We start from the raw sequence: 24071 nt of genomic DNA on the forward strand, positions 1-24071 counted from the left end.
GGGGCTTTAAGTAGGAACAGAGCAAACCTGGTAATGTTCTGCGACTGAGAGAGCTGAGTGTTCTGGCAAGCTGGACAAGGCAATTTACTGGGATTGTGTGAATGGGGCTTAAGTGACAGGCATCTAATGCAAAAACTAATACAAATAATGTCAAATAACTGTGCCACCACTCATACCAACATACTCTGCTACTTGCATTTGTTTTATAACTGAATTGCTGTTTTAAACGTGATAAATTGCATAAAACATCATGTCAACTAGTGCTTTATTGAAAAATAGAATCGTCAAATATTTGGCAAAGCCTTTCAAACCTGGCCTTTCAAACATATTTATCATATATATTGCAAAAATACCAAAAGAAGTCATGAATCACACAATTCTCTTGACAGACTTTAATAAGCGGTTCACCTCGAGTTCAGTAGGATGTGTGATCGGAGGTAAAATCACTGAAAAGATTGTGTTTATCCAAGAAGCAAGAGTAAATAAAATCATTATAATGCAGTCATCTTTCAAAAGGGCCCGAGGTCACCGCCGGGGTCTCCCTTTGCTCTTCTTATGTTTACCGCACTAAGACGTTGCCTCGGTCCATCTCCATCAAAACCTCATTCATTTTCCCCAAGACGCGAAGCACATTTGAAACTTTGATGCTTGTTTCTGGAGGCGTCGTTCATGTTTATGGCTGTTTTAGTAGACTTATGCAATCGTTTCAGAAGTGTGGCATTTGTGAGGGATTCGTGAGTAACTGAATTGTAAATGGTCTGGGAGAAAAGGAGAAGCGGTTTTACTGTAGTTCAAGTCAGATGCAAGCAATACATTTGAATGTTTAGAATAGAAAGAAATAGATAATTCTTCATTTTCCTTTGAAATAGCTAGATTTTATCATGCCAAAATACTAAAGTAAAAAAATAATAATAACACAATTGCAGTCTATGAAAATATCTAAAATTCTACTACTGCTTGTTGCTAGTAATTCTGCTGGCTCAGTATTAGAACCACCACACCATACATTTTATTTGTTTCAAAAAACAAGACACAGCAAGAACAATAAACATAAATATAAAATAATTAAATCTGAGGCACACATCGCCCAACCAAAAATGACCCACCTAGTCCAATGTTTTTGTCAATTTTTTCAGTTTTTTAAATGATAGAATTACAAAACAAAATGGTCAAATCTGATTCTAACATAAAATGTTGAAACATGCAAAAATCCTCCTTATTACCATTGTTATACTTAATTTAACTTATCATTCAAAATCCCCATCTTTCTCATGCACATCTTCTCCACTGTCCGTTAAATCTCCATTATAGCGTCTCACAGGATCATGAAACCCTTTTCTACTCCTCTGACTTTGACCACGGCTAGCTATCCAGTACTTTAACGCACCATCCTGAAGCGAGCTCTAGATTATGACCATCTGCATGTGTTACATTCGTCATTCCAGTTTTGCACTGACATGTAATTGCCTCAGACATCTTTCAGACCCAGTGATGAATGCTTGAAGTCACATTTCAAAATGCGTGGAATGAATTTGAAATAATGGCCGATCATATGGCATTTACTAAGTTTTCCATCTTGGTAGACAGTAGACAGTAGTGTCTGAAGTGCTGCATGGCCACGTGTATTTGTTCAGGCTGGACGTCTGTAAGGTCTTTGGTAATAATCTTTTCAGAAAATGGTGGAGAAAAGGGGAGGGAACCTTGTCCCCGGCGTTGCCCTTTGGAGTTATTGAGTTTGTCTGCTGAATACACAGAACTGATTAGCAGCAAGGTTCATGAGGACAGAGCTGTAATAACTCTAATATTGACGTAATAACTCTAATATTGACTACAAGGCTACCGACCACCTAGAACTCGCTCACACACATTTATGTTGTTTATTTAGCTAAAAGAATACAAATACAGCAATGCACACACTGCATTAACACTGGGACTAAACCTAAAACTAAACCTAGGCAAAACCAGGACTAAACGATGACTAGAACAGGACCAAACCGGGACAAGTGTGAATGCACCCTGAAATAGCTATTTGTTACTGTTTTGGTCCAATGAGCACAACAGAGCTGATCTCTGCTGGTCTCGTCACATGTATGTGCTGTGTCCTTCATCCACGTGGTCCTCAGGTGCTCATGTTTGCAGGATGAGATGTCGGGGTTCTAACATTTTATCTGTGGAAGTTGGGATTTTGGTGTCACCAATAATACAACAGTATTATTGTCAGAGTCAGTTCTTTTAGTTTCTACCATTTATTCTTTAGCTAGCTAACGTTACATCATGAATTGATTAAACTGTCATACATCTGTTGTTCTTATAACAGGGACAACTGACAATAAACCCCTAAACGTACTAACATTTAGTCAAAGAGCTCAAATGATTAACATAAATTGAGTTATTTTCCCAACTTGTGCGAGCGATTGTGTGCATTTTTCAACGCCCAAGGACCACGTGAACACATGCAGCAATAGCACCAGATTATTATTATTAACACTTTATAATAATACACTTTTAATAGCCTCACCAATAGCTAAATAGTTAAGAATAACTCAGTCTTAGTCATTCTAATCCCTTAATTAAGTAGTTACTAAGCTTGCATCATTCTTAATAAACTATTTGTTACTTATTAATTAAGTCTTTGTCCATGCTGTATTAAGGCTAATTAAGGTGTAGTTATTATAAATTGGCATTGATACTTCATTTTCTTTTGATCAGAATAGCTTTAGAAACTTAAAAATTCTCAAAAATGTGCAGAACATGACCTATATATTGGAAAAAAACAAATACATTATTCAAACTTGCACAGAACAATAAATTTGATCCTGCATTTCACTCCATTCCATCTGCCTCTTCCATGACTTTGCAGTGACAGATTCTGTTTGCAGATCACCGCTCATCAGACGGGGCCTAATTAAAATCTAATTATTACCGCTACTTAATTATCACACATGCTAGGAATAAAAAAACAAAAAACAACAGCGCGCAGCCCGGCAGTACATCAGAGAAGAGAGGTTGTCAAAGGCAGACAGGATGGGGCGCTCAAGGTCATCGCTGGAATACGATTCGGGATTAGGGGTCCCATATGCCCAATAGGAAATTTGTACAACACTTTTATCGCCATCTGTCATGTCTAAAAGCTTGTTGTTCTGTGTTTGTAGGATAAACTCACAGAGGAGGTGAAGAAGCAACATGGCGTCACAGAGGAGGAGGAGGGAAGCGTGTCGAGAAGCCAAACGGTGCAAGAGCTGCTTCTGTCGACGAGTGAAGACTTGGAGATGAGCCAGGCGGAGGACAAGACCAAACTGCTGCTGGAGCGGCTTAAGACCTTGGAGGTGCGCAGTTAGAAATCAGACAAAACCATGGTACATTTGGGTATGTCGGTGTATGGCAGCAGGGTGGCGCTGTAGGTTGCTTTCTCACCTCACCGCAAGAAGCTCCTGCACAGATTGGGGCCTTTCCACGTGGAGTGTGCATCCCCTGATGTACAAACACCATATATATATAGCACTATAGGTTTACCCATTGAGTTATGGTATAGGCTAGCGTGAATGTCACCATGGTAACCTATAATAACCAACATCCAGTTCCAGCAGCTCATTTTCTTCTCATACTTTTACTTCTGTTAAGTGGCAGATTGTGAAGACATTTCGAAAAATAATACCAGTAGTTTAAAATTCCAGGAAGTAGAGCTGAGTTCACAAGGCGACGTGCCGTTGAAAACACGGAGACAATTTACACGTAACCGACACAATTTGCCGACAGTTGAGACGTCACACGCTCTTACATCTCCGCGGTCAGATAGTCATGAAAAAGCAGTGCGTAACATTGAAAAGGAAAAGGGTTGACTCTTCAAGAAGACCCAACTTGCCACAATAATCTTTTGTGGATATTTACGTCTAAGCTTCAACATCCGCAAGCCCTCTGCAGCAGACAGGCCCTCAAAGCTTTCAAGAGCACAGACTGTGTGTTTGAGCCTAAAATATAACACAGTGGGATATTAGGCTCGTTGAAACCGTCTGCCCAAAGTCACTGGGATAGGCTTCAGTCACCGCCGACCCCCTAACGGGAATAAGTGGTAGAAAAGGAATTAATGAATGAAAACTGATGTAGCGTAAGTAGGCTACCGTTTATTAGCATCTAGCCACACAATGATGATACGTAAACTAGCATTAGCCAGCTGCTAACTACCTGAAACAGTCTGGAGTGATTTCTGTATGTCGTAACAGATGTGGAATTACGTCTGCCTGCGTCATATTTGCTGCTCATGTCCAACCAGGAAGTACAGTTATTAACTTTACAAAAATTGTCAAACTGGGAACAAATAGGCAAAAATGTTTAATAAAATCTGAAATATAATTGTGGTAACTATGTTTTAGTGAAATGTGTAGCCTAAACTGTCAATGCTGTAACGTAACGCTGCACTTTCTGATACATTTGTAAATTTGGATTTTATAGCCATGTAAACAACAAAAGCATGAAATTAAATTAAACTATATTTTGGACTAGTTTATTAACCACAAATTTAAAACATAAACCAGTACAAGAAGAAACTTTGTAGCTCACTATTTCTTTTTCTCCCCGTTCTTTTTCTTATCTTAGTCTTCACAATGCAACCAATGAGGCACATTACTAAACATTACATTTAAATGGCTTTATCTGGGCTTATCAGTGATTTTCTCCCATTGGCCATGTGGTGATGGATGCTCCGTCGGCTGAAGCAGGAGCAGTAAACACAGGCCATACATCACTGCTCCGAATGAGCATAAACTCCTCTGACACAAAGTGAGCACTGGGCCCAAACATGCAGCAACATATGAAGTTGTCAAGGTGCAAAGGAATTTAACTTATGAACTATGGGTCCTGACTAAAATATACCAAATAAGAAAAATACCTAAAAGTATAAGGATTATTTTGAGTCTATTGATGTAGATGTAGCGTGTTGGCTTTTGATGGTTATGGATACATATTTGGTTAAATGTTTCGCAGTGGTTTTTTTTGGTTGGTGATTGTTCAGTGGTAAAATCATTCAAATAAGTTTTTATGTCTATCAACACTTAAATCACCAGGGAGTGCACGCATTTTATTAACGTAATAGTTGCTCCCTTGAAGTTAGCTTACGTAAAGACTTAAAAACCGACTTCACAAAAACAGGAGCAAATAAGAGAAATCAATGTTGTCTAATATTTATACAATGATAAAAAATGATAAAAAACTATAAATAACGATGACCTATTTGCCACCATGGGTGAAAGCTTATATTTACTATGTTTTCAACAACAGTTTGTCACACTTTTTATATAGGTTATGTTATTTTATCAGCAGCATATTCAAACCCACAGAGGTTCCATCCTGTAATTACCTCTACCAGCCTTAAGAAGAACTACAAACCTTTTCTTCTTCTTTGAGGCATAGAAAAACATGGATAAAGAGATCTGCTAGTCAAGATGTAACAATTTGTTTAAGATTTCTTTGAGACATGAAGTTTCCATTCAAGACACAACACTTTTTTCACTCTTGCAATCAAACATCGTGCTTCCTGATCATTGTTTTCTTTATGTCAGCCATGTTTGCATCAGCGTGTTTCTCCTAAAGGTCAAAGTTGGCCAATGCTGACAGCTCCTAATATGCCGCTTGCATCTGACAAATTGGAAACTCCACAAGATCAATAGGGCATCTCTTGCCAACTCCAGCCCGGATATTCTTATTAGGCTGGCCTGGAAAGTTCAACCCTTGCCTTCTCCTTAACCTTTTACATTTTTTATCACCCATCTCAACACCTGACCTTTTTCGAACACCCCTGATTGCAGCGTGGGCCTCCACATAGCATGGTTTGAAGATATTTCGATGTTCAGGCCGGACTCGATCATATGTTTTGATGGTTTTGCAGGACAAGAATTCAGCTCTGGCCATGGAGAACGAGAACCAGAGGGAGCAATACGAAAGATGTCTGGATGAGGTGAGTAAGGCCAAAAATCTATAACTTACTTGGTGCTGCGTTATTGCTGGGCTTCGACAACGTCATAGCATTCAATCGGGATGTAATTGCTTTGCCTGGAATGTTCACCAGAATAGCATTAAATGGTCAATCTCCATGGAGACATGCAGGTCATGGTAAGAATGCATGTTTTTCATGTTTTGCAATAGAAAAACTGCAGTTGAATAAAGGATAAAAATAAAAGACAGATAGCTCAAATACCATAATATGGAACTTTTCAGATAATGCGATATCATCTCCATGGAGACAACTGTTTGACATTCCGTCAGAAAAAAAGTACAAACAGTGACTTATAGTTTGCAACCAGCCAAAGTTCTTCCACATTCACATTCTTAGTGCAATTCTAGCATCCTAATTATCCACTGGAATTAGTTTGTAAGCACAAATCGTTCAGTGCCCATAGCGCCACGCCCCTGCTAACAACTAGCATGCTAGCATTACTCCCTGATTTGCAGATGATAAACATTTTTGTAATTCTTATGATTCAGATATTGATTATGTTGTACACACATAAAAACTCCGAACAGAACACAAACAAAAAATATCTAAAAAGTGTGCGGGGTAAGATGGACAGAAATAACATTCCGTAGATTCACTTCATCGCCGCTTCAACCTTCCCATTTAGTCTTCCCAAAATGTTCCAACACATAGCACCTCAGCCCTCAAAATAGCAGTATTAGGTTAATTCCACAATTTAAATAGAAGCCGAGAAAACGACCCGTCCAGCACACAGCGATCTCATTTTGAACATCTGCGTTTACAGTAAAGGGCAAAATAATGCTTTGCCCATATACTATACAGGTAAAATGTATAGTCAATGCTCAAATTTGAAGATATTGATTGAGGTATAGAGGTTTGACATGATGGTCCTTGTCACTTATACAAACGCTCAAATCATCTTTACACTTTTATTCATCGTTCCTTTACTTCCCTCTCTTACACACCACATTCGTACGTAGTGTCCTGCCTAAGCCCAGGTCAAACCGCCAACGATTGCGTTTGTGATTGGCTGCTGATTTTGAAAGAACAAATGGGAATGGATGTAGCTAATTGTTCCCCTAAGGCTTCATGTTAAGTGTACTTTGTTGAGCTTTCAAATCTCTAAAGGATTATAACCTATAAACCAAAACGGCGTGCTCTCTGCTTACCTAATTCTCCTGGCTTAACTTTATGTTGGCAAAACAAGCCATAACACAAAAGCAACATCCCACAAGTGGTCAATATTTCTCTGCTGTAAAAGAAGAGCTATCTTAATTGCCAGTAATAGCAATTAATTCCAAAACTTGGCTATCTAAAGTAAGCGCTACTGTATTCTCCCTTAAGTCTTATTTAGGTGAGATGATATACTTTTAATAGCTTTTTAATTGACGATTTTGGGCCCTTTCCTGTACCCCTGCAAAGAATATTAATTTCACCATAAAACAAGCCATTAACCTAGCATGAACTGGTGATGCTAAGGCTTTAATTTACATAACAAGCACCCTCTGTTGCCCTCTGGTTGTTTGCGGGAGCTAGCTGAGTGCCGTTTGAGAGCCCCAGGAGGGGAATAAACCAGGCAGAGGCGTATATGGCGAAATGACCCCACCAGGGAAGGCAGAAGGCAAAAGCTTGCCAGAGGGGAGTTTGGCTAGCAGGCACAGAGAGCAGAATGTGGCCATGAACCAGGTGATAAAAGAATGTGGTCTTGGGCAAGATGGCGGCTGTAGAAAGTCTTTAATCAGTTTAGCCATAGCAACCAAGAAAGTTTTAGCCTAATAAAACGAGCAGTTAGCACATAGTCAATGGGATGAAATTGCCAGCAGAAGACCACTTTATATATTTTTATTTTATTTTTGGACCATGACTGAAGGAACAAGAAAAGAAAAAGAAAAATAACCATGTTACCAGATTGCTTAGCACTAGCATGTTTGCACGTTGAGAACTAATCTATGGCTGAGCAAAATAATATGTCTGTTTGCGGTAACCCGACCGACCCGGTATGAAACTAGCCAACTGAAGAAAAAAAGAAATCAGCATTTTGTTGAAAAAACGTCCAAATCTTTTATTTTTCAATTATTTCGCCGACTCACCGACCGGTATTTCCTAAACCACTGTGTAGAATATTTTTATCACGTTGGTAATCCTATCTTTAATCTCAAAGGACTGATAACGCATTGCGCAACACATGTGCGTCTTCATAATCAGTCCTCCACATGCGTCTGTAACAAAACAGAACGTGCAGAATGGAAGTTATATCGCCTTTTACAAGTTGGTTTGCCACTGTCGGCGCCACTGAAGTGTCCATAGTACATGTCACGCTCTATCACGGTGTGAAATTTGACTTATGCAATGCATTCTGGGATTGAAACACGCCCAGCAGCGTCATCACAACAAACATGGCGGCGCCTGTGTCCCCCGCTCGCCTTCGCTACCAAATTAAAGGATAGCGGCGTACAAAAGGTTGATTGAAATATCTTAAAATCGTGAGATTTTAAGATATTTCAGTCAAAAACTTTTTTTTTTCCTTCAAAGTAGAAAAAATAAGAATTTGCCTACCGTCCGACCCACTTGAAAAATGTTGACTCGGGTTACAGCAAACAGACAATTTATTTGGGGTAGCCTCAGCTAACTATTTTTTCTTTATAATTTTTTCTTACGTTTTTTTTTTTAGTTTTACATATTTATAGAACATAGAAAAGAATGAATGAAAAACCAAAAAAACTGAACCAGAGAGAGAGAGCAGAAGACATTCAAAATGGGAAGACATCCAATGAGTGAGAAACAAAAAAGTAAAATCAAGGCACATGTAAATCCACTTAGTCAATAGTCCTTCTCTTTATCTAAATCCATTATTTTTTACATAACATATTAAACACATTCATGTTTGTAGGTAGCCATTGTTTAGCTTGGGGGCAATTTCCACCCCGTGAGCGTTAGCGAGGTTCATTTGACCACATTCTGCCCATGTGTGTGGGCTCCATAATAGTTTATGAGTGTCTGCGCCCCTGTGGCTTCACACAGTAATAATGAGAGATCAATGATTTGTAATGCGAGCTGGCCCAAGTGCAGGGCTGTGGTCAGGGAAGTGAAGTGTTCAAAAGCCACTGAACATAACGGTGCTCAGAGCGCTCACCTCGACTAAAGGCCTTGAAGGTGTGTGCGCTGTAATGATAATAAAGGCAACATGTGTGAAGCTAATCATATGACCTGCACAGTGACTCTAACATCATCATTTCAGATGGAGGATAAGTTGTTGTGTTACTTCTAATGGTGGTTGGCAGCATGCTGAAAAGGTGCATTTACCGCCACTTACTGTAGTTATAGGGCTTGAGAATGAGAAAGAGAGAGAGAGAGAGAGAGAGAGAGAAAGAGAGAGAGAGAGAGAGAGAGAGAGAGAGAGAGAGAGAGAGAGAGAGAGAGAGAGAGAGAGAGAGAGAAGAAGCCAAGAGCTATCAGACGGAGGACATGGACCAGTGTAACTCTATTGAGGACTCACTGTTTTCAATATCCAAACAGGAAATCTAAAAATGTTTGTTATTGGGTCATCAAAATCAAAAAACGATCTTGTGTTAACAATTTTGCTGATGTGTTTGATTCATACATATTTTTCATTCAACAATGAAAACATTTTCACCTGCGCTGACAGTGTGGACAGGCCTAGTATTTAGAGATTAACTATGAACCAGGACAAAACATCAACATCAATTGCTTACAACCAAATCCACATTTATGGTAAAAAATAATGAGAATCTGCCAGTTGATGTGTCAAATACAGAAGCGCAACAGCAGACCTCATTATGGATATTTAGTTTCCAATACAGTTGACTGGAATCTGCTCTTTTGGTCCTTTTATGGCCGTAGAAGCTTGTATACCTGTGTGTGATGTGAGGAAGTGCAGTGTGACTGAAACTAAATAAATTGAACTGAACTTTTCAGACCCGGCTTAGTTCAATACTGACATTTACACTGTTCTTTGTATCAGACTCATTCCATTTCAAACTTCCTTTTCAAAGCTGACTTGTTTATCTGGTGTTCGCAGGTGGCCAATCAAGTCGTCCAGGCGCTGCTCACTCAGAAGGTATGTCTGCCGTTACCATGGAAACCTGTCTCCGGTGCCAGTATTATAAGGCATCACCATCCATTGCATGTTATTGCATTGAATATAGATGTAAAGTATCGGTTTGGCAAGTTACAAGTTATATGAAGTGTGAGGAATAATGGTAGTAGTTGTAGAACTTGTGGAACTATTAAGAGAGGAATTAGTTGTCAATCGGGATAAAGCTAGTACTAGTAGTGCTTGTAGTTGTGATGGTAGTATAATAATACTATTTATTAAGGCTATTTACAAGGCTATTTACAAAAGTCATACAAAGTAGTCTATAAGGGCCTGAAAACTACTGCACCAAGACCCAGGATTTTAATTGGACCAGAGAGCGCTTGATTGGTACATTCACATCTCCACAAATAAAGTGTTCTTGGCCCGAAGCTTCAATCAGAGCAAGTGTGGATACGACCATAGTATTCGTGATATTACGTATTGGTGGCAATTAGGGATGTCAATGTTAACCCTTCTTTCCACTATGGGCGAATATTTATGGCTATGGTTGGTTATTTGTGGGGGTTTTCGGACCCTACGTTATACCACAGAAATGTCTCCTGGCGCAACGCGAGTCACGGGCGGCGTGCGCACCCGTGTATGTGTGTATCAGACGGGGCCCGGCGTGCCAACAAGCCCTATCTGTGTATAATGAATGTAATGTACATGTGACTGTGGATAAACGTGCAGAACGACCAGTTACACACTGGGGTCCACACTCGTGCGAGTCGACTGGGCGAGCTACAGTCAGTACAGTGGTTTATGCTGCTGCCTCATGAGTTTACACCGGGCAGAGCGAGGGACTGCAAGAGAGAGAGAAAGAGCAAGAGAGAGAGAGAGAGAACGAGAGAGCGAGTGAGTGAGAGAGAGAGCAAGAGGGAGAGAGAGAAAGAGAGCAAGAGTGAGCGGTAGAGAGAGCAAGAGAAAGTGAGAGAGAGAAAGAGAGAGAAAGAGAGAGAGAGAAAGAGAGAGAGGAGGGAGAGGAGTAGAGAGAGTGAGAGAGAGTGCGAGTGAGAGAGTGAGTAGTGGGTTCACCACCTGCTTGTCGCCACAAGGCTGTGTATTTTATTTATCAAATAGACGTCAACTTAATGTAATTAAGTAAATTCAAGATATATAAGTATAATACCATACAGTGAAAAATGGGAGGGAAAGCAAAATTCCATGGAGACGAGTAGCTGGACACCAAGAAAGTTACATGATGCACCTTTGCATTTTCCATACTTCTGTTTTAGTTTGTACATTCATTTTGTTTACTTGTATACTTTTCCTCCAATAAGTACATATATTTTGCCTCTTTATAGGATCTTCGTGAGGAGTGTGTGAAACTGCGTACTCGTGTATTCGACCTGGAGCAGCAGAATCGTGCTTTGGGCGTTCTGTTCCAACAGAAAATCAAACCAGCGTCTGACCTCCTTCTACAGGTACTCGCCCCTCGTCTCCTCGTCTCCTCGTCCCCTCGTCTCCTCGTCCCCTTTCCCCCTCGTCCCCTCTCTCCCTCTCCCCCCTTCCCCTCCCTCCCTCTTCTCCTCGCCGCCTCTCCCCCTCTTCCTCTTCCCCTCTCCCTCTTCCCCTCTCCCTCTTCCCCTCTTCCTCTTCCCCTCTCCCTCTTCCCCTCTCCCTCTTCCCCTCTTCCTCTTCCCCTCTCCCCCTCTTCCTCTTCCCCTCTCCCCCTCTTCCCCTCTCCCTCTTCCCCTCTCCCCCTCTTCCTCTTCCCCTCTTCCCCTCTCCCTCTTCCCCTCTCCCCCTCTTCCTCTTCCCCTCTCCCCCTCTTCCCCTCTCCCCCTCTTCCTCTCCCCCTCTTCCTCTCCCCCCCTTCCCCTCTCCCCCTCTTCCTCTTCCCCTCTCCCCCTCTTCCCCTCTCCCTCTTCCCCTCTCCCCCTCTTCCTCTTCCCCTCTCCCCCTCTTCCCCTCTTCCTCTCCCCCTCTTCCTCTCCCCCTCTCCCCCTCTTCCTCTCCCCCCCTTCCCCTCTCCCCCTCTTCCTCTTCCCCTCTCCCCCTCTTCCCCTCTTCCTCTCCCCCTCTTCCCCTCTTCCTCTTCCCCTCTCCCCCTCTTCCTCTTCCCCTCTCCCCCTCTTCCTCTTCCCCTCTCCCCCTCTTCCCCTCTTCCTCTCCCCCTCTTCCTCTCCCCCTCTCCCCCTCTTCCTCTCCCCCCCTTCCCCTCTCCCCCTCTTCCTCTTCCCCTCTCCCCCTCTTCCCCTCTTCCTCTCCCCCTCTTCCCCTCTTCCTCTCCCCCTCTTCCCCTCTTCCTCTTCCCCTCTCCCCCTCTTCCTCTTCCCCTCTCCCCCTCTTCCTCTTCCCCTCTCCCCCTCTTCTTCTTCTAATCTTTGACATATTTGTAGTATTATCTCGCTGTTTACATTTGTATTGGTCGTCTGAGGTGACATTCTGACAAAAACACTGATTTATAAAGTGTTGAAAAATATTTAAATATATTGAATTGAATTATAATTGCAGTGTTGAAGACCATCCCTATTATAAGATTGATAACGAGATTGTCCCGCAGTAGGGAAATTGCAGTGTTGCAACTGTAAATTATATGTAGAAGAAAAAGTACAATTAATTCATATAAAAGACTATTATTGGTTTAATAATGAATTGATTATAATAAATTAATAAATTATCATATAGATCATATGCTGCAGATTGTAAGTAGTTGCAACTTTCCAAACCATTTTCACTTAAACTGCGTTGATATACTGTTTATCCATTTCAATACACGCCAACACAGACCTCAAAGTCAATACATATTTCAAAATCCAATTCTTATCTCTCGTTTATAAACGGATGAAAATTGCCTCTTCTTCTTTAGACCTTTTGCCAAATACAAATTTATTCCAAATTTCCTCTGCTTGCATTTTGAGCTGAAAAAGGTAATCATCCGACAGACAAAAATACCTCTTCTCAATTTCGCTCTTATTGTCAGCTGTGATTTGATATAGCAATACAATTATGTTCGATTTGCAATGTATAATTTCATATAATTGTCCAAGGCTGGTGGGTGAATGAGCTGAGAATTGGAATGCCTATCAAGAAAAGAAATGACAAGTGGCCCTTTGTAAAACCAGCTGTCAGATTTGGGGAAATGGATGGACTTATTATGGGATGGCCAGGGACATTGTCAGGAGGAGTCCTTTGAGAAAGAATATATATTTATGAAATCCACAAATGAAACATTGTGTTTTATTTAATAGCATTGGATTTTCCCCTAAACCTGCTGATTCAAATGAAAGTCATCCTTGATTGTAAAGTCAAACTCCATATTCAACTCTATCTAACTGTATCCATGGAGACATGCATGTGGCACCACTAGTTACAGGTCAGATCTGTGGAGACTCACATTGGCTGTTTTTAGTATTTATGAGCCACAAAAACATTAAACGTGAACAGTCAAGTTGTAGTTGCATACAAAAACATACAATTATTAAATCTAAATGTCTGATTATCCTAAATAAATCATTTTATTTGTGAATATTATCTGTGTACAAGTCCCCAGCCCCCGTATTTTGACTTTTAAACCTGAACTTTTACTGTGAACTTTACACGTTATACCAGGGCTATTCAACTCAATTTTCCCGGGGGCCAGATTTCTCGGGGGGTCGAGGCCCCTGGGCCGAAGATACACAGCACACCACTACTGTAACAAGATTTCTAGTCGCACAAAATATTCCCACCACTCTTTTAATAATACAATTATTTAATAACTATACAATACAATAGCAACTGATAGATTAGATTTGTGTGTGACATAACATGCAAAATTGCCCATTCAGTTCTGAGCCAGAATTAAACTAGGACTAGACTAGGACCAACCAGGTCTGAACCAGGTCTAAACTAATGCTAACCCAGATTTTGATTTGATTTCTTTAATATTGTGACTATGGGTCAAGGGGCCGGATTAAATCACATTGCCTTGAGTCGAAAAGCCCCCCTTTATAGTGTAGTAGCCAAGACAGTTCCTAACAATAATAACAGTCCACAATTACCTATGGAAACTATAGCGTATGAGCAGAAGTATTTTTTACATTCCGTGGGGTGAATCAGTGGCGCATTAATCACTTTGTTGATTTGATGTCGGAAGTTCATCTATTCTGAGGCGTGTTAGAGAGCTGTGAAAAACAACTATTTTTAACAGTGTTACATGCTCTCCATCATCAACAAGACCCAGGAAGATTTGACAAAGTGTCAAGGTTTACAGCAATATTACAATTAGTTGAGTAGAATATACCTACTGAAATTTGAAATATTTACTTTGATTTTGGTTCTTTAGTTCTGGTTTGGATTTATTTAGTCAGTAAAATATGTCTTTAAACATGTTAAAGAATCTAGTACTAGCACTAGTATTCTGAATTAAATGTTTTGTTCATTTTTGCAGTGAAAGTCAATTCTGTTAGTTTGTTCTTTTGTCTTATAAAATATGCTATCATAACTAATACAACTTTTGCTTTTGTTACTACTACTGCCTACTTTTTTTAGTGCTTTGTCCTCAAATAAACAGTGACATCATTGCACAGCCTGGTGTAAATGTGAATGAAGAATGACCCGATGCCAAACTATTCTTACTTCCATTACGAGTACTTTCAGTAGTAATAGTAGCCACATTTGACTATATGCCCTAATACAATATTGACGTTTAAACAGCTTGAGTCATATCCACTTTCTTCCCATTCTTGATAATAGGCAGATGAAAGAGTCTCAAATGAGATGGAGTTTTCAGCGCCGTGGTCCTTAAAATGCCGTTATCTTGGAGTGTACCATTTCAAATCCTTATCAGTAATTAAACATGCTCTTCCTCCCGCGGGTGTATCCAGTTTCTGTCATTATTATGTGTGAGGACAATTGCAGTCCATCTGTGCACGGTTCATGTATTCACGATTGAAAAGCTATTATTTTGAAAAGGTCAGAAATCAGACTGCTTGTTCGATGTATTATTGAGAATACATTCCACTATTGGAATGGTGTGGTTTAAATACACTTTTTTTTTTTTTAATTAATTGATTTATTTCATTTAGTTATTCCTGCTAATAAAGTTAAGGCTAATGCCAGCTAGTTAGCATGTTTTAAGTGAATAAAAATGCTATAGCTTTTTGCTATTCAATTAACTCATATTACAGTTTTACTACTATATATTTATTTTCTCGTTATTTTTTAGTTATTTGCTTTGGCTAAATTGACCCTTAGCTAGCTTCTTTTCCAAATTTGACAGGCAAGTCACAATGTATGTGCATTATTATTGTGACAGATTTATAGAGTTGCTGTATTTCCCACCACAAAACACTGTAGCCTCATTAAATTCAAGTTGTTGTTTTTTTTTTTTTTTTTTTACAAATTATTATTATTCCAAATTTACAAAAAGAAAAAAGAAAGAAAAAATATTATTTGTTTGTGTGTGACAGTGACATTTGGACATATTTCGGAAGCCTGTCTATTACCCAGATAATTACCCAAAATATTTCTACAGAAATGTGGACATTGCCAAGGAACGTTGAATTTACTGTATAAGATGTTTTATGGTAAATAAGTCAGTTCAAGCCCCTCAAGTACCCTCAGATTGTACCCAAACATTGTCCAAATTAATACCTTTAAAACCTTTTCTACCAATGCCTCTATTTATGTATTTCTGCCTTAGTTGTAGAAGAGACATTTCTACACAAAAAAAGAAAAAATGTTTTGCACAAAAAATAAGAGCCAGAAAACATTATAAAAACACAATTAAAATCGAGCCAAATTCTCTGTTGCTTTCTCAAACCTGAACAAATGCTCCGTGAACATGAATGCGCTTCGTCTCTGTTCATTGTTGTTGTGCCTCGTGTCCTGATCTCCATCGCTTCCCGTATCCATTGTCTGTACTTAAGTCCTTCTGTTCCAAATATTTTTGAGTTGACCCAATCCATGACACGATTCTCCACAGACACTTGGAACAGAAGGACATAAGTACAAACGCTGCATACGGGAAGCAATAGAGTATATGTATAATGCTTCAAAAATTGCACATTCCGTAATTGTGCCCATTCAAATTGAAATTCCAATTTGATTGTGATTCATCTGGCTATCCTACTACTATGTAATATTCCAATAATAGTCTTTTTATCTGGCATTTCCGCTCATTGATTAGCCTGCACTATTAGCATGCTACATTCCAGTCTGAGCAGGTTTTGACCCTGGCCTTGAACTTGTGACCCGTGAGAGGAGCACAGAGCACGAGGCTTGTCATTTCAGCGTCCCATCTCGTCTCCAGCCTGTCCTCCCCTTGCACACTATTGACTGAATGGCTGATGAGGAGCTGCTGAGGGGGTGAAATCTTGCACCACATACGACAGGATAAGATCAGAGAGTCACATGCTGCATCCCAAACTCAGATGGCACAACCCGAGTGGAGACAGCAGCAAAGACAAAACGATTCTGAATATTTTTATGATTTGAATTAATTTAAAGCTGTTTTGAAAAGGCCCCAATAACATAATTTGTTTCTGTTTTTTTACAAATAATAACTGTCATATATTTTTTGCATTAAGCTTAACCTTTTGGCATTAAAATATTGACGTTAAATAGGTCATAGGTCAACTTTTATATAAATAATTAAGCTATAGACAATGTAGGTGAATAGATTTTTTTAAAACTGAAATTTAGAGATATCAATCTGATCATTCTTCAGTAGTTAATTTAAATACATGTAAGAAAAATATATATTCAGAATTTTCCATGTAATATTTTTTTGTGAAAATCTGAAAAATGTATAGTGCATCATTTTGTTGACATTTTGACATTTTGTTTATAGAAAATTTGCATTAAAAATATCTAATTTTGCTTTATTTTCTGCTGTTAAAATTTTAAATAAATTAGGCTTAGAATTGGACATCAACAAATCTCTTGGCACAATCCATCAAAATCTTAAAGTTCTTGTGCTTTTCTAATGATGACGTAGTTTGGTGAGATAGTCCTTGTGGTAAATCAGTCTCATCATTTTTCACCAGTCAAGTTGCAGTTTGTGAAGAAAATGTTATAATTAAACTGAGAATTACAGTTACAAGTAATGCTGAGTTCTAAAACAGAGTTCCTCCACCTGTGTCATTATAAGCACCATAGCAATTTGCAGGCAACTTGCACTTTTTAGGACTTATTTATTTGCCAAATCATAACCATTGTATAATTTGAATATATTTTGACACTGGTTTACAGTCTAGTTGCTAGTCATATTTGTCCAACCAGGAAGTAACATTATAAACATCACCAAAACTTCCAAATTGGAGAAAAACAGTCAAAATGGTCAGTCAAATCTTCATCAACTTCATCCTTTGTTTTACTGAAAGTGTGAAAGTGTTGGTTGTTTGTTGGTGCTTCTTCTTTCTACATGAAAGTTTATATATTGAGAGACCAAAAAACAAAACACTGAAGAAAAATGTTTTTTTTTTTCCGTAGAGTCCCTTTTCAAATGAAAAGGTGACATATTTATGTAGAGTCCAGTCAACATTTTTGCAACTAAAATGCATATTCCATCCATCGTCTTCTGATTATAATATTAGGCAGATATAAGAGGAAGACTTAAAGGAAAATTTAAAGAAAGGTGGAAATCCATATTCCATTCTTCCTATTCTTCTGAACTTCCATAGGTATACAGTACATATAAGTAAGTATGGTGTGTATTCGGGAGGGAGAGAGAAATAGTTAGTGAAGGAGGGGGGAGGGAGAGAGAGGAGAAAGAGATGTAGGATGCAGTGTTTAGGCCAAAGGCAGAGTTCTGCAGTTTTTCTTTTTTCTTTTGGAGACCAAAGAACACTATCACTGCTCTTATTTTATTTCATTGGTTTATCTGTCAAAATAATTCCAAATGAACCGCTTTTCCACCTTCGAGGCACTCAAAGCGCATTACATCAAGGATCCACTCACACATTCACACACATTCACACACATTCACACACATTCACACACATTCTCACACATTCTCACACATTCACACAAATTCACACACATTCTCACACATTCACACACATTCACACACATTCACACACATTCACACACATTCACACACATTCTCACACATTCACACATTCACACACATTCACACACATTCACACACATTCACACACAATCACACACATTCTCACACATTCACACAGATTCACACACATTCACACATTCACACAAATTCACACACATTCACACACATTCACACACATTCACACATTCACACACATTCACACACATTCACACACATTCACACACAATCACACACACTCTCACACATTCACACACATTCACACACATTCTCACACATTCACACACATTCACACACATTCACACACATTCACACACATTCACACACATTCTCACACATTCACACACACTCACACACATTCACACATTCACACACATTCTCACACATTCACACACATTCTCACACATTCACACACATTCACACACATTCACACATTCACACACATTCACACACATTCACACACACTCACACACATTCACACACATTCTCACACATTCACACACATTCTCACACATTCTCACACATTCACACACATTCACACACATTCACACACATTCTCACACATTCACCCACACTCACACGCATTCACGCATTCTCACACATTCACACACATTCACACACATTCACACACATTCACACACATTCTCACACATTCACACACATTCACACACATTCACACACATTCACACACATTCTCACACATTCACACACATTCACACACATTCTCACACATTCACACACATTCACACACATTCACACACATTCACACACATTCTCACACATTCACACACATTCTCACACATTCACACACATTCACACACATTCACACACATTCACACACATTCACACACATTCTCACACATTCACACACATTCACACACATTCACACACATTCACACACAATCACACACATTCTCACACATTCACACACATTCACACACATTCTCACACATTCACACACATTCTCACACATTCACACACACTCACACACACTCACACACATTCACACACATTCACACATTCACACACATTCACACACATTCACACACATTCACACATTCACACACATTCACACACATTCACACACACTCACACACATTCACACACATTCTCACACATTCACACACATTCTCACACATTCACACACATTCACACACATTCTCACACATTCTCACACATTCACACACATTCACACACATTCACACACATTCTCACACATTCACACACATTCACACACATTCACACACATTCACACACACTAACACACATTCACACACATTCACGCATTCACACACATTCTCACACATTCACCCACACTCACACGCATTCACGCATTCTCACACATTCACACACATTCACACACATTCACACACATTCACACACATTCTCACACATTCACACACATTCACACACATTCACACACATTCACACACATTCACACACATTCACACACATTCTCACACATTCACACACATTCACACACATTCACACACATTCACACACATTCTCACACATTCACACACATTCACACACATTCACACACATTCACACACATTCACACACATTCTCACACATTCACACACATTCACACACATTCACACACATTCACACACATTCACACACATTCTCACACATTCACACACATTCACACACATTCACACACATTCTCACACATTCACACACATTCACACACATTCACACACATTCACACACATTCTCACACATTCACACACATTCACACACATTCTCACACATTCACACACATTCACACACATTCACACACATTCACACACATTCACACATTCACTCACATTCACACATTCACACACATTCACACACATTCTCACACATTCACACACATTCTCACACATTCACACACATTCACACACATTCTCACACATTCTCACACATTCACACACATTCACACACATTCACACACATTCTCACACATTCTCACACATTCACACAAATTCACACACATTCTCACACAGTCACACACATTCACACACATTCACACACATTCACACACATTCACACACATTCTCACACATTCTCACACATTCACACAAATTCACACACATTCACACACATTCACACACATTCACACATTCACACACATTCACACACATTCACACACATTCACACACAATCACACACATTCTCACACATTCACACACATTCACACACATTCACACATTCACACAAATTCACACACATTCACACACATTCACACACATTCACACATTCACACATTCACACACATTCACACACATTCACACACATTCACACACAATCACACACATTCTCACACATTCACACACATTCACACACATTCTCACACATTCACACATTCACACACATTCACACACATTCACACACATTCTCACACATTCACACACATTCACACACATTCACACACACTAACACACATTCACACACATTCACGCATTCACACACATTCTCACACATTCACCCACACTCACACGCATTCACACACATTCACACACATTCTCACACATTCACACACATTCACACACATTCACACACATTCACACACATTCTCACACATTCACACACATTCACACACATTCTCACACATTCACACACATTCACACACATTCACACACATTCACACACATTCTCACACATTCACACACATTCACACACATTCACACACATTCACACACATTCTCACACATTCACACACATTCACACACATTCACACACATTCACACACATTCACACACATTCTCACACATTCACACACATTCACACACATTCACACACATTCACACACATTATCACACATTCACACACATTCACACACATTCACACACATTCACACACATTCACACACATTCTCACACATTCACACACATTCACACACATTCACACACATTCACACACATTCTCACACATTCACACACATTCACACACATTCACACACATTCACACACATTCTCACACATTCACACACATTCACACACATTCACACACATTCTTACACATTCACACACATTCACACACATTCACACACATTCACACACATTCACACACATTCTCACACATTCACACACATTCACACACATTCTCACACATTCACACACATTCACACACATTCACACACATTCACACACATTCACACACATTCTCACACATTCACACACATTCACACACATTCTCACACATTCACACACATTCTCACACATTCACACACATTCACACACATTCTCACACATTCACACACATTCACACACATTCACACACATTCACACACATTCACACACATTCTCACACATTCACACACATTCACACACATTCACACTTTCACACACACTCACACACACACTCACACACACTCACACACACTCACACACATTCACACACATTCTCACACATTCACACACATTCACACACATTCACACACATTCTCACACATTCACACACATTCACACACATTCACACACATTCTCACACATTCACACACATTCACACACATTCACACACATTCACACACATTCACACATTCACACACATTCACACATTCACACACATTCACACACATTCACACACATTCACACATTCTCACACATTCACACACATTCACACACATTCACACACATTCACACACATTCACACACATTCACACACATTCACACACTTTCACACACATTCACACACATTCACACACATTCACACACATTCACACACATTCACACATTCACACACATTCACACACATTCACACATTCTCACACATTCACACACATTCACACACATTCACACACATTCACACACATTCACACACATTCACACACATTCACACACATTCACACACATTCACACACATTCACACACATTCACACACATTCTCACACATTCACACACATTCACACACATTCACACACTTTCACACACATTCACACACATTCACACACATTCACACACTTTCACACACATTCACACACATTCACACACATTCACACACATTCACACACTTTCACACACATTCACACACATTCACACACATTCACACACATTCACACACTTTCACACACATTCACACACATTCACACACATTCACACACATTCACACACATTCACACACATTCACACACATTCACACACTTTCACACACATTCACACACATTCACACACATTCACACACATTCACACACATTCACACACCACAGTAATAGACACTGGGGCGAGCCGGGCAAACCGTCTGTATATTTGATAAGATTTTGAACATGTAGGACTTTACTGTATATGAATGGATTCATTAATTAGTTAATTAATTGATTAATAAGAAAAATACAACAGACGTAATCTATAAAATGCCACAATGAAATGTAGAAAAAAAACGTCTAAAAATGAGGTTTACCCTTGAAAAAAAAGCAAATGTTACCTCCTTTTCCCAGTTTATTTCATGTGAAGCGAGGGTGCCCATGTAATTAAGTGGTAGATTAATTTATTTGCGTTCATATCCATATCCGTATTGGAGTTAAATATGAGGACTCGGGCTGAGAGGGAGAGAATCAAAGCAATCCCTCTGTCCCAGACGTCATTATTTTGGATACGCTTTGCTCTTTTCCACATGATGACATTAATGACTTTGAGCTAAGAGACGGTTCAGGCCAGCGGAGACATTTGGAAGGCAGAGCTAGTATTTCTAAAGTTGTGTATGTATAGACTTTTGCGGCCTGGATGAAATGTGTTGTTCATCTTATGCAAATATATATACATTTATTTTATTGTATACAGTGTCCAAAATGAGAAAAAAACACATGAGAACAATTACAACTGGCACACAATATTTGTTTATATATTTGTTAAAACTTTAATTAGCTATATTATAGCTAATTAAAGTTTTAACAAATATGCTCCTAAAACACAAGTCATATTTTCATAATTCATCTAATAATGGTACAAAATGAGAACTGTTTAAAATCCTACCCCCTTCCCTTAACAGTCAGAACTCCCATCGTTATTCACTTTTCCCGTGTTGTCTCCCAGAAACTGCACTCCAAAATCATGGACCTGTCCGCCGCCGACCTCCTCCTGGAGCCTGAAAGGAGCAAAGCGTTCCTGCAATCCCGAAGCACGGACTCTCCATCCATTGTAAGCTCTTAATATTGTCATTAAGCAAGGTAGAACCAGCAACCTCTGCCCCCTCCCCTCTCAGAAATCATTAGGAGATATTGAAATACCCAAGTCGTGACCCCCTATGGCTCCAAACAGGAAGAGCAGGCCGTATCATTGCCACTAAAAGGAATGAAGCACCAGTCATATTTCCAGAAATGCATTGATCCAATCTCTTCTTGTGTAAAAGTGACTCGATAGGACAGCATGGAACATTAGTCATCTTATGTATTATGCATTAAGGCTTCAGAATGAGTTGGCTCCATTGCTTTTGTTGCACGGAGAACCAAAGTCTTACTGTGAATAGAATTAATACATTTACAATTAAATAAAACAGCCTCCTCAACCACCAAAGTAAAGTAAAGTAAACACATTTATACATAATCAAGTTGGTGGGTGAAATGTCTTGCCAAAGGACCATATGCACCATCAATTTTCTAGTTTGTGGGAGATTGCTCCACCTTTATAACACAGCTCCAATTTACTGAACTGCCTTAATGAAGAAACCAACGCATCAAGACACAAATCAAGGTTTATATAATGTAATTGATATTTTATGATAGTTCTGATATCTAGAATACATCTGGATGGAATGAATTGCAAAGTTGAAATAGTTATGCGAGATAACATTTGCAATAATCAGGTTTCAAGTGCGTGTTTGAAATCCCACCTTCTCAAATGGGTGTAAGTGATACACATGAGCAGCACTTAAAACAGATTAGTTCAATAAAAACACAGACATGGATTTTCGCAATAATGTACATTTTCCTGCATATGAGGAAAATGATTTGATCAAGTTGGAATGTCTTATTAAAAATGTGTTGATGTTATTACAATAAAAAACACAACGTTCTAGTCCAGCATTTGCTC

The 24071-nt window shown here is 39.3% G+C and overlaps 1 protein-coding gene across 6 annotated transcripts in view; it reads left to right on the top strand.

The window, feature by feature from the left end:
* The window catches only part of LOC140361706 (nck-associated protein 5-like), a 246145-nt gene that overhangs the window by 187608 nt on the left and 34466 nt on the right, over positions 1 to 24071 (top strand). For all 6 annotated transcript variants that reach the window (XM_072447498.1, XM_072447506.1, XM_072447541.1 and 3 more), the window contains 5 exons: positions 3153 to 3326; positions 5882 to 5950; positions 10008 to 10046; positions 11369 to 11488; positions 23076 to 23180. In XM_072447498.1, coding sequence (XP_072303599.1) covers positions 3153 to 3326; positions 5882 to 5950; positions 10008 to 10046; positions 11369 to 11488; positions 23076 to 23180 — 507 coding nt within the window. The remainder of the gene's footprint in view (positions 1 to 3152; positions 3327 to 5881; positions 5951 to 10007; positions 10047 to 11368; positions 11489 to 23075; positions 23181 to 24071) is intronic.

This window comes from Eucyclogobius newberryi, unplaced genomic scaffold (genome assembly GCF_026437365.1).
Source record: "Eucyclogobius newberryi isolate DKJ021-1_F unplaced genomic scaffold, fEucNew1.0.hap1 SCAF_1, whole genome shotgun sequence".
Classification (NCBI taxonomy): Eukaryota; Metazoa; Chordata; class Actinopteri; order Gobiiformes; family Gobiidae; genus Eucyclogobius; species Eucyclogobius newberryi.